Below are 13032 nucleotides of genomic sequence, written 5' to 3' on the forward strand. Positions count from 1 at the left end.
ATAGACGCGGCTCGCACTAGTCTCTAGAGCTCCTTTAAGCGGCGCTCTTAATCCCCTCTCCTCGCACACCAGGAAACAAAGAGGGAAGAAAAAGTCTCTTGACTCTTTGGCAGGTCCAGACTTTTTCCCGGACTCCCTCCTGGCTAGCCATGGTGCACTAGCCCCTTCAGGCTGTGCTCACGCCGCCAACCCCAGTCCTCTCCCTGCGATCCGACCTCCAAAGCCCGAGCCTCAGCTCCCAGCCCCCGCCCGCCCCGGCGGCTGAGCAGACAAGCCTCTTGGGCTAGTGAGTGCTGGTCAGCCCCGATCCTCTGTGCGGGAATCTCTCCGCTTTGCCCTCCGCACCCATGTGGCTGCGCTCTCCTCCATGGCCCCGAAGCTTCCCCCCTCCGCCACCCGCAGTCTCCACCCGTGAAGGGGCTTCCTAGTGTGTGGAAACCTTTGCCCCCTCCCACTGGTGCAGGTCCCGTCCCTATTCTTTTGTCTCTGTTTTTTCTTTTGCCCTTCCCAGGTACGTGGGGAGTTTCTTGCCTTTTGGGAGGTGTGAGGTCTTCTGCCAGCGTTCAGTAGGTGTTCTGTAGGAGTTGTTCCACATGTAGATGTATTTCTGATGTATTTGTGGGGAGGAAGGTGATCTCCGCATCTTAGTCCTTCGCCATCTTGAGGGTCTCCTATGAGCCTGCTTTCTAAGGAGAGTGTTGCTTAATTGAATTATTGATTCCTTTAAGAAATATTTATCGAGCACCTACCATATGCCAGGAAATTTTAAAGGCACTGAGAGTACGTCAGCAAGCAAGAAGTTAAGGTCCAAGCTCTTATGGACCCCACATTCCAGAAGATGTAATTCATTTATTTGATAGACACTATCTGAGGATATAAGTACAAGGACTTACACAGCACAGTGCGAATATGGCAATAAAAGAAGCTCTTGTCCCCAGTGAGCTCCTAATCTGGGGAGAAGAGGAAGAATATTGGGTTGGCAAAAAAATTCATTCGGGTTTTTCTGTAAGATGTTACAGAAAAATTCGAATGAACCTTTTTGGTGGCCGAACCTATAAATTGCATAATAAGAAGACAGTATAATGGGGGCATGCATGGGTGCTGTAAGGGCATAGACATGGAGGGACCAATCCAGGCACAGATGAGGAGAGGTTTCAGAGAAAGCTGATAGGCAGCCTGAGGGTCCCATCCTTACTTGCTCTTCAACTTCCATCATTTCTCTAAACCCTACTTATTTCATTACTTTCCTGTCCCTCACCAGTGCCCTGATACTCAAAACCTCCGTAATTGAGTTCGAGCAATCCATAGCATCTGTGAAAAGCTATGATGCTTTGGGCAAAAGGAGAAGTGATCCTTAAATATTTGAGCCCCTCTTTCGTGATGACAATGAATAAAATCACTGACTTGCATGCTAATCTGAATTTTCAAGAACAAATGTGATAAATATTATTTTAGTGTATTTCTAACATTAGGAATACAGATAGTCTTTCCTTTCATCTTATATTGTTTCTCTGAAATCTCTTCTAAGGATCTAAGAATCATTGTTTGCATTTTAGTGCTTCTTTCCAATCATTGTCTTCCTATTTTCATAATAACTGATTTTTAAATCTTTTGAATCAAAGGCGTTTCCCATCCTTTGAAACCACAAGATGGGTATGATTAGGCAGAATTGTCCATGGAAAGGCAGAGGAGTTAGATGAGTGTTCTGATGAAAACAAAAAATAAGACAATAACAAGTGAGCTGAATCCAGATTTGTTATTTGAAATACAAATAATTTCCTAATATTTTGTCAGTAGTATTTTGAGAATGAATGGTTGATAATGTAGCAGTTGCTTCAGCTGAAAACATGCCAGTAACGATCTCATTTTTGGCAATTTAAGCATCTTTCTGGAGTTTGTGACTCTGATTTTCCCATGGCATTGAAATTCCGTTTGTTAAATTGGGTTAACCCTAACCCCATTTTCTGGCAAAAGGAAAGTCAAGTGATTTTAACATTATTAATCCACTGTTTTTTAATCATGTCTTTGTGGGGAAATGTTAAACATTTTGAGAGATTATTCAGTAGTACTTTTTGACCTATTTTATTTGAAGGTGTGCTTTTTGAGGGAATGGTTTGCTGCAGGGATATACTCAGTCATTTTAAATTGCTAATTGTGCTTTTAATCCTGTTCCCCTCTCCCATCTCCCCCTGGGAATAATTTAAGTAGTATTAGAACTGCAGCCTTAAAAGGAAATGATTTTCAAGGTGATGGTTAGAAGCAAGTAAGTTTGCCTTGACAGTAACGTTGCATAAAGAATGGGCGCACATAAACTCAGAGGCAAATACTGCCAAGTTGAAGATCACGTAGAAGTCTGTTAGCTGAAAACTCTCAAAGAGCAAAGGATACCTCAGGAGGACTCCCTTGTCCCCTGCTTCCTGGTCATCCCAACTAACCATTGGATCCAATGAACCAAATGTTGTTGGTAGAGAAAAGTAATGTGTATGTCTAGGCCCGATGTGTTATCTGTATTCAGAGATTCATAGCATGTTAGAAGATCTAATCCTTACAATCTTTAATAGCTCTTTGATTTTACAGATGGAGAAATTGAATCTAAGAGTGATAAAGTTACTTTTCTAAGGCCACAGAACAGGGCAAGGGCTAGAATGAATCGTCTCTATGCCATGGTACCTATAACTCTAAATTGACCACCAATAATCCCTCCCTACCCACCCCCACTCCCCTCCACATACCAAAAAAAGCTTTTTACTGACTATTTCTGCACGATTTCTAGGAAATGTAGCCACTAACCCTAATGAATATCTTTACTTCTTTGAAATTTGTCTCTTTTTTCTTTTTGTCCTTCACTCATCTAAGAAATGTGTACTTTGATGCATACTACTGAAGACGAATCAGGCCTCTGGACCCCGACACCAAATTAAATCTCAGAGACAGAGTTTTGGGTGAAGCTGAAAAGAATAGCTTTATTGCTTTGCCAGGCAAAGGGGGTCACAGAAGGCTAATGCCCTCAAAACTGTGTGTCCCAACTTGGAGAGGGTAGTGAGGAGTTTTACAGTAATGGTTCAAAGAGGGCGTGATCTGCTTGTGGACATTCTTCTGATGGGTTGGTGGTGAGGTAAGTGGGAGTCGGCATCATCAACCTTCTGGTTCCAACTGGTCTGGGGTCTCTGTGCTTGTGGGCAGCACACCATCCTTAACAGATAACTTCTCCCACCTGGTGGGGGTTTCAGTATCTACAAAACAGCTCAAAGATATTTTGTGTGTATCTCTTGATGGGGAACTGGGACCCTGCCCCAAGGCTGCACTATTGTTTCTCTTGACTGTTGGTTTCTCCCTTGCCTTGCATCCCCTCCCTTCCCTAATTAACAGCTGCTTGAATCTGCCCCTTGGAAGTCAGGGAAAGTCATGGAGGCTGAAGGAAGCCTGTTTCCTGTAATCAAAGAAATGGGGGGACATAGAAAGACTTTTGTGCCCAGGAGCCCCACAGGGCCGTGCTTGGTATCACAACTACCTATATTATATTGGCTGCCTAATCATTTACGATTTAGGGTTAAAAGTGAACGTGGAAAGGCAAGTTCAATGTAGATTATTGGTTTGGTAACAACAGCCACTGTCCTTAACTTACCCAGCTCCTGGTCACAGTTTCTAAAAAAGGACAGATAATTTTTACCAACCAGGTAAAAGATTACACTTCCTATAGTGACCTGAAGATTTTGTTTCTGAGCTTGTGTTTTATTTGTTTAGTTAATATCAAATGCTTTAAATTTTAATCTTGGTATTCCAACTGATTGTTTACCTCCTGAGTCACTAATTCTACGAAGAACATTTTAATGTAAGTTCTAAAAGGTGACAACTACTTCCCGAGTATTGTGTCTTTAATCTTTAGGTATATTGAGACATGTTCAACTAAGTTCTGACCAAATTTAGGAGGTTCATATTTATGAATTTGATCTATTTTCCTTTTAACAAACAGCAAAATTTTTGTTGTTTATAGTTTTAATCTGACAAGAAAAACACCATAGTAATGATAATTTGATATTGAAACTGATCTAAAAATCTAATGGGAAGAACAGTATTATTAAGTGAAATATTGGGTTTTTCTCATTGTCCTTTGGTTTTTCATATCTTCACCATTCTCAGCCCTATATTTTGCATTAGGAAGTTATGAGCCAAGATCGTTTCATTAATATCTTTAAAATTAATTCTTGATATATTTTATTTAGTGTACTAAAACTGGCATCTATTGCATAGTAATTTTATGGCATTTTTTGCCTTTACTCATTACTCAGAAATTAGTTAGGTCTATGATAAATGTTGAAAGAAAAAATTATTTTATGGGTGATTTGTTTAACTTCACAAAAATCTTGTTTAATGGTACTGTAAAGAATAATATAGGCTTTTTACATTATATACTTTAAAGGTTTTGTGGCTTTTTTAGAAAAGAAAAATATAAAGAAATTTTTACTTTAGTCAAACAAAAATTTTAAAAAGAGTGGTATTACTTTGTTTCTTATTGGTGCTAAAAGTTACAAAGAGACTTGTAAAATCAACAATAGAGCAAAAGTTGAATTAACATTTACAAACTATAAATATATATGTAACTAAAATATTTTTCTGATTAGGGTAATAAAACATGCTAATGGGAAATTACTTTTAAAAATACAGGATATATTTTTTAAATAACAAAAATTTGTAGCTCCACCCAGAGATAACACTGTGACCATTTTATTTGGTTATTTTTTCTGTATAAGTGTGTGTGTGTGTGTGTGTGTGTGTGTGTGTGCGTGCGCACACGTGAGTGTGCATGCACACACAAGCGCTTGTATGTATGTTGAGATAATAATGTACAAAGATGTTTGCATCCTGCTTGTTTGGCAACTTACAGGTTCCTTTGAATCAGTATTTGTAGACCACCAGTGTGTTACCAGTACTCACCTGCAGATCTTATAATGGCAGGTGAGCCTCTAAAAATGTTCCCTCTGTGCCATGATGCAGTTTGCTTTTAGATTGGGCAAAGATGTTTACCTGCTCCTATTGGTGGACTTTTTAAGTATGAGAGCTGAATTTCTTTTCCTGGATAATGTAAACAACTTGTGAATTCTTGTCTTGCTAGAGCAGAACATAAAAGGTTATAGATAATCCCCACAGTATACTGTTCCCGGTGTTCTTCCAACCCTTTCTTCTAACTAGCTTCTAATCCCATTGCCCATTCCCTATTGCACAGGCTGTATTGCAGTCTTGGGAGTTGTGTACTCTTGAATGGATATAAAGTGAGAAGGTGTGGGAAACATGAGACAGCTTTATTGCGTCTGGAAGCCATTACCATGGAATAGGAAAGTGATCAACAGCCTTGCTGGCCAGCCGCGTAGGCCTCACGTTTCTGATATGGGGGTGTACAGTGTATGGTTCCCAGAAATATCCTCCCATGTCTTCTCTAGTCAGGTGAATATTTTAGGAGTTTAGACAGGATAGTTTAGGATAGTCACTGAATATCTCTCAGTCTATCCAGCTGCCTTAAACTTAGGCAAAGTCCCTCCCAGATATAGGGAAATCTTTGATTGGTACCCCTAATTTCCAGTGCTGCTCTGACTTTACATCATTTATTTTTGTTTTCATGGCCATTTCCATGGGAGGTTCAGAGGGGTAGATCATGAACAGCTGGCTGCCTCGCATCATACCCCAGAAATCATCTCAGTTAAATCTGAATCAGAAAGTACAATATTTCTGTCCGGTCTCTAAGATGAATGCATGCCTAATGCTCTGGAAAATTTAAAATACTGCTCTCAGTGTACCAATTATAAGCAGAATACAATTCACTTTCAAAGTTATGATCATTATGGCATTAACTGCTATGCATTGCAACCCAGTGTTCACAAAGCAATTGGATGTTGTGATAAACTGTCATACTCAAAGTAAGCAAGCGCATGTCCTGTACACTAATGCTACATAAATAGTGTTAACTCATATCGCTTTCACTTGTTTTCATTAAATACTTATGGGCCAACTCCTGTGTACAAGAAAACACTATGCTAGAAGTGGGCTGGATTAGATGACAATTAAGCATGAACTAAACACATTCTGGAAGAAACAGATACATACACAAGTAATATACAACGTTAGAGAGGGAGGAGGATAAATTAAGAGAAGATCACCCTGGTGGTTAAGAAAGATGCTTCTGAACTTACATTGCCTGAACTCTAATCCTTAATCATCTTACTGCTCTGTGACCAGTAGGGAGGAAAAAATTAGAAAAGGAAAGAAATATTTAATTACAATGAGTACAGAGAGGGAATGAGACTTTAGAAGCACTGACAAAACAAAACAAAAAACAAAAACATAACATTCCTAAGGCTACCTAGTTTACATGGTGTTCTTATGCTGTTCTTGGTGGAAACAGCAGCTTTCCACCTGGTTTTCATACTTTCAGAGGTCATATAATGAGATTTAATACATTTTCAGATATAGCATGGCTAAACTCCAGTTCAAAACTGTTTTGTTAGGAAGTTCAGGTTTTAGAGAAATATTTGAGGTTTTATATTTTGGAGACCAGAAATAATGTGATTCTGTGATTTTCAGATTATCTCAAGGTGGAAAATATTTTGTTCCTTATGACTGTGGTATGTGAAGGGCTTAGTCATATTGGAAGTGGGGCAGAAATGTCATTTTTTGCTTCTACATCTCCTAAATTGTTTTTCTGCTTCCAATACCTACTCATTTCGATCCATCTTTACACCAGTTCAGAGTCATCTTTCCAAATTCATCTGACAGTATCACTTCCCTCTGTGGGAATTTCAGCTAACTCTGTGTAGTTCACATGAGAAAGTCAAAACTCCTTAGCTAAAGACCAACAACATCTGTCCTTGATCCATTTTTCCTTGGTCATCTCCTGCTACTTCTCACTTTTCATCCTATTCCGTCTCGGTGCAGCCCTCCGTTACTCCACTAACACTGATGTTGTTGCTGTCACAATGATGTTTATTTGTCAAGTCCAATAGTTATTTTATGTTCTTATAATAAGACTCTTTCAATGCACCTATCAGCATCAATCATCTTTCACCCTTCAAACCTCCTATTCCCATGTTTTCCCTAATTCCATTGCCCTGGCTTTCCTTTTACCTATCTTTTTTTTTTTTTTTTTTTAAGGACATACTTTAAAAAAAAATCTATTTATTTATTTTTGGCTGCATTGGGTCTTCGTTTCTGCGCGCGGGCTTTCTCTAGTTGCGGCGAGCGGGGGCTGCTCTTCCTTGCGGTGTGCGGGCTTCTCATTGCGGTGGCTTCTCTTGTTGCGGAGCGCGGGCTCTAGGTGCATGAGCTTTGGTAGCTGTGGCACGTGGGCTCAGTAGTTGTGGCACCCAGGCTTAGTTGTTCCACAGCATGTGGGATCTTCCCGGACCAGGGCTCAAACCTGTGTCCCCTGCATTGGCAGTCAGATTCTTAACCACTGCACCACCAGGGAAGTCCCTATCATTTTAAGTTTGATCTCAGTCATAGAATTTACTTATTGGTCTTCCACTAGTCCCTTATATATCGGTGTTTCCCAGGTTTCATTTCCTGACACTGTTCTTCATTCTGTATAATTCCCCTGGATGATCTTACCCATTTTCATGGTTTTGAAGTGATCCCCAGATCTAAGTGTCCAGCCCAGGTCTCCAGTAACCCGGTGGACACTCCTTTATGGAAACCCTACAAGCACCTTAAGCTCAAACTCGACTGGACACATGACCCGACCTTACAACCCCTTTTTCTCCTTTTTAGTTCCCAGCTCACTGGGCAGAAGCACCCCTCACCCAGTCATCCAGACCAAAGCCTTGGAACTTCATCACTTCTCTTTCTCCTCTTTCACTCTTTATCAAGCACTGAGTCCTGACAGGTTTCCTCTCTTAATATTTTTAAAATATATTCCCTCCTCCCTATCTCTACAGCTACTGTCTTAGTTCAGACACCCATCATCTGTTCCTTTTATAACCTCCTAATTGGACTCTTTTCTCAGTCTCACCTTCCTTAAACCATCCTCCTAAAATCCCCTCCCACCAACTCTATTTTAAACTCAACTCTGATGAGAGTCACTTCCTACCCCATGTAAACAAAGAGAGATTGTTGGAGGTAATTTTTCACTTATATTGACTCTGTAAGATTTTGAGTTTTGAGTTTTGTTTGAAAAAGTCTTCTGACCTATATAATAGGTCCAACTTGCCTGCCATATTGCACGAGACTATCATACATACCCCTCACTTTGCCTCTGGTCATATAATGGTCTGGAATGTGCTCCTGGAAACTTGGGCTCCACCAGCCTAAAATTGCTAGGGTTCATTGTACACAATATTTTGTTTCTTTCCATTGTGACTTGCTTTTATTTATTCCATTCCTTTGGAATATTTACATTCTTTATCTATCAGCAATAGCAAGCCCTGTGCTTGCTCTGGCTATCTCTTAGTCATACATTAACTCTTAGCCCAGGATCATTTCAAGAAGTCTTCCTAGACAACCCCCCCCCACCACAAGGGTACAATACACACACTCTAATTTGGTGTTTCATAGCACTGTTATGCTTTTCTTTTTCATAACTTTCTCAAAATTGTATTACATTTCTTGTGTCACTGATTCTCCCACTAACCTGTAAGTGAACTCATTACTGTATACCCAGTATCTAATACAGTATCTGGCTTTCAGACATGTTCAGTAAACACCTATCAAAGTAAATTCTAGGGACACTAAACTCTCCACTCTTCCATGGCCATTACATAATCACTCATCCTCTAGACCTTGACTCAGATGTTTCCCTCTGATTTCTCCTATACTAGGTTCACCACTAGTGGCCTCAACTCAACCTTTGGACCTTTGCCATCCATCTCCAGGCCTCACTCCTCCATCCCATGGCCCACTCAAACCCCTACATACCTCTGTAACAGCACTTTCTCTTGTATGACAAAATGAGGGTTTAATGTGCATGCCTCTCAATTAGGGTATACATTAATATTTTACACCAGGACCATGTTTTAATCAACTCAAGATCCCTATCAGGAAGAATAGTCCCAGAAATATAGTAAATGTGTAGTCGTTAAAGGGAGAATACTTTGGCCAGATGCCTTTAACATAAAAAAAAAAAAGAAAAAGAAAAGAAAGGTTAAAGAGTAGAAAAACAATAGAATCAATTCTAATTCTATTTTTCATCAATTCTGATGAGAGAAAGTATTATAATTATACTATTTGGCTGTAAATTGAATTTTTTTTTTAGAGAACAGCAGTATGAATGGCAGTTTATTTTCCTGTTTTCTAATTGTTTATGAATAATATGTATTAACATTAAATTATAAACACATAGCAAATATTTCATTAAACTAAGAAACTCCAAATTACATTTATTTACATAGCTTTTTGCCTATATTACCCATAAATTTTCATATCTAACAAATTATTTGTTAAACCTCTCATTTTGGTTATAAAACGTTGCTTTGGGATTGCAAAGCCACAGTTTCATAGGGCATTTTCATCATTAAGATATTGGCTGAATCAAGTCAAAGTATAAAATAGACAAAGCTTGGTTGTTGATATCCCCGGTCTTCCCATTTGGCACTCATTTTTCCCTAAGATGCCTTATAATTGCATCATCTTCAAAATAAAACTTTCTATTTGACTTATCAAATTCACACCATGAATGCCTTAAGCAGAATATTCATATGTTCCTCCATTGTTCTACTTAAAGTACCTGCTAAGCTGTTGCTACTGCTCTTACCAGACACCAAAAATCAAAGGTTGGCAGCTGCAGACAGTGTAGACTAAGTAACACAGCTGCATTAGGAGAATACTAATTCTGGTTTAAAACCAAGACCAAGATTATTCATTCTGATGACCTCCAGAATCTCTTTAAATAGATAATGCATGCTGAGGAAAATAAACTTCTGGTCTTTGAGTTCCTCACCAGTTTATTTTGACAGTTGGTGATTGTCTATCTCTTGTTCCCACCTAGATATGTATATTTCCCTTTTGCCATCTCCCACACCATTCCATTTAGGCATTGCATATTCCATATCTCTTGACCTCTGACTTGGGTCTAACAAATCTAATTATTTGACAGTTTTGAAAAAAGAAAGAAATGTGATACCATATGCTAGTTTTTATTTAATTTCTATTTTTAATATGTTTATATCACTTGTGGTACTCTTAATAGATATAAATTATAAGTAGTATATAATAAAGTCAAAATATGCATCATTTACCTAAAAGAAGAAAGTAGTGATCATCTAATTCCAGGGTTAAATTACACAGATCATGTAACTCTCATGGCATACTTTGTTGTTCATGATCCGCAAAGATCCATGTTTAAAAATGTAGCCTACATTTATTAGCTAATCGAAGTTAGATGAGTGGCCTGGCTAAGGTCTAAGAAAAGCACTATTTCCAGGACCTCCATCCATTTCTTTTGAGGTGCCACTTGGAGCATTTATTTATATGGGTACATTCTGTGTTTGTGTTCAATAATACAAAATTCAGAGATGCCTTGGTGTTGGATAAATTACTGAGATATGAGAGCAGAATAGGATCAGATTAGGTAATGAAAATTTCTTTCTTCCATGGGTATTTTATCTTTTCACTTTTATCACAAGTTGTGCTTTCAATTTTTAAGTCTTTTGTTAGAGTTCAAATGAAACAAATTTTCCGGAGAGAAGTAATGGAATTGAACACTTGATGCTTCTGATGTCTGTAAATGATACTGTCATTCAAGGTTTAAAAGAAATGGTCTTTAAGCATAAAGCTGGCATAATTCAGTTTGTCTTCACTGTTCATTTGTTTGCTTAATTAAATCCTGGCTTTAGCAAAACCTCAATAAACAAAACTGCTTGTGGAAGATACTCCTTAATAACAAAAGCTCACAAACTGGACTCAGGTCAGATGTTAAGTTGACTTGTTCAATCAGCATGCAATGAAAGGAGGGCCTCTTGTTTACCTTATCAGTGTGAGAGGAATACAAGTGTGAAAGAACATTCTGGTTGCAATTCAGCATTTCAGGAACTGAAGTAATTGGGGACAGAGTTGCCAGAGAAAGGGAGACTCCTGGATTATTGCTTTTCGGCAGTGTTAGATTCCACTGGAAATTGCATTTTTTGTGTGTACACACAACACTCTCCCAGTTGAAAGAAATTATGCACATATCCTTGTGGCAAATCACATTCTAATTAAGCCACTTCACATTTGTGAATGAGAAATTTTTAAAAGGCTGAAATTGCTTTCTCTTTCAATTAGTAATTGTAAGTTTTCTCTCCTTTTCATAGATAGAGTAGAGGAATTATTTAATTGCTGATGTTAGAGGATACGCTGCTATGTGAATTAATTAGATTCTGCTTTTAAAGCACTTAATGTTTTTGTCTTGCAGGCACTTTTCATGTCTGTCTTCTAAATACATGTGCCCCGGTGTCCCTGCTGTAATGAGCACCTTGCTGGCAAATATAAATGCTTTCTATGCTCACACAACTGTTTCAACAAATGTACAGGTTTCTGCCTCAGATCGATTTGCCGCTACCAACTTTGGTGTAAGTATTATTTTTTGAACTTGAAAATTCCTCGTAACTTATGGGACTTAGATTTTCAAGGAGCTTTGGATTCCAGATATTCTTAGAATCTTACCACAGAGTGTACATCTTAAGGAGTATCTCTTAGTGTAATAGACTAAAGCTTAAAGTTTATTTGAAACATGTTCAGTGAAATACCTTTGACAGTCAATAGGTATCTTCATTAGATTAAATCTTCATATCTGGAATGGCTTTTCCAATGGAGGAAAACATACGTTTTGTGATAGAGTACTAGGATTTATAGAAAATCCTCCATGTAAGCAAATTTGGGATTAACCATGGCAGATATCGTTCCCTCGTAAATGTGAGCTCAGTTGGCTTCTCTGGAGCCTTTTGGGCTCCATTTGCACTTCCTATTGGTTTCTACTGGTACTGATGGATAAAGGCATATCATCGAAGTAAAAAAAGTGTTAGGTGTATAAAGAAGCCAAGAAAACTATCTGTAGCTAATTAAAACTGTCCACCTGACTGTCAAATGCATCAAGAACACACTGAAAAGTAAAAATGCAGGATCCTAAGGAGTCTCAAGTATTTATCTGTTGTAACTGGTGCTGGAACCCATTCTCCATAAGCATAATTAAATTGAAATTGACAAGACTAGAAATAGGATATAAATAAACAGTAATTCCAGTAAAGTGGCGAAGATCTAAACTGACAATTAATAGAGATGGGGTAGGAAGGACAAATTCCAGAGCTTTTCAGGGCATAGAATCAACAGCACTTGCTGTCTTTAGGTATGTGAACAGTGAGAGGAAGGGAAAGATGCCTGGAAAGATTCCCAAGGTTTTCACCAGGGCAGTTGGTAGGCGGTAGCTCTGTTCAATAACCCTGTGAGACAGGTAGTTCTGTACTCATTTGTTTGTGTAGGAAACTAAGATCTATTGTAGGAAAGTGATTTCCATGACACCATAGTTACTCTTTTCACTGCACTTCCAAATTGGTTCACTGAATAGATTTGTGTTATTGATCATGTTGTTAGAAATCAAATTTGAGGTATGTGTCATAAAGTAGAAACAAATGAGACCCAGGTAATAAAAGGGTGTAAAGCCAATAGGGAAAAAAATGTGCTGCTATGTTTACTCTTTTCTTGTCCTTTTCATTTAAAAGAAAATGCATGTGAACTATGTGAGATGAGTTGGAATGAATTAAAAGAAAAGTAATTGTTATTTAACGACAATCAAAATAAATACTGGTAGAAGAGAACACTATCTGGGTTAAGAGTCATGGGGTTTGAGTTTGTTTTCAAATTTAACAAGTCAGTTCAGTCATTCAAGCCTCAATATCTCAATATGTTCAATGAGGGTAGAAATTATTGCTCTGACATGTTTCTCAAATTTAAGATGAAAATCAAATGAAGTAAAAGGTAAGCTAGTTTGTAAGAGTTGAAAGTACTCTATAAATATAAGGTATGAGGATTTCATCTCTCCTGCCTATCCTCTACTTTTGTTAGGCAGATTGGCTC

General features: G+C 38.3%; 1 protein-coding gene across 1 annotated transcript in view; it reads left to right on the forward strand.

Moving 5' to 3' along the window:
* UNC13C (unc-13 homolog C) overlaps positions 1 to 13032 on the forward strand; it is a 774694-nt gene that overhangs the window by 459257 nt on the left and 302405 nt on the right. The window contains exon 15 of the mRNA XM_082444694.1: positions 11375 to 11531. Coding sequence (XP_082300820.1) covers positions 11375 to 11531 — 157 coding nt within the window. The remainder of the gene's footprint in view (positions 1 to 11374; positions 11532 to 13032) is intronic.

The sequence above is a fragment of the Balaenoptera physalus genome, assembly GCF_965194825.1.
Source record: "Balaenoptera physalus genome assembly, chromosome: 2".
NCBI classification, from domain to species: Eukaryota; Metazoa; Chordata; class Mammalia; order Artiodactyla; family Balaenopteridae; genus Balaenoptera; species Balaenoptera physalus.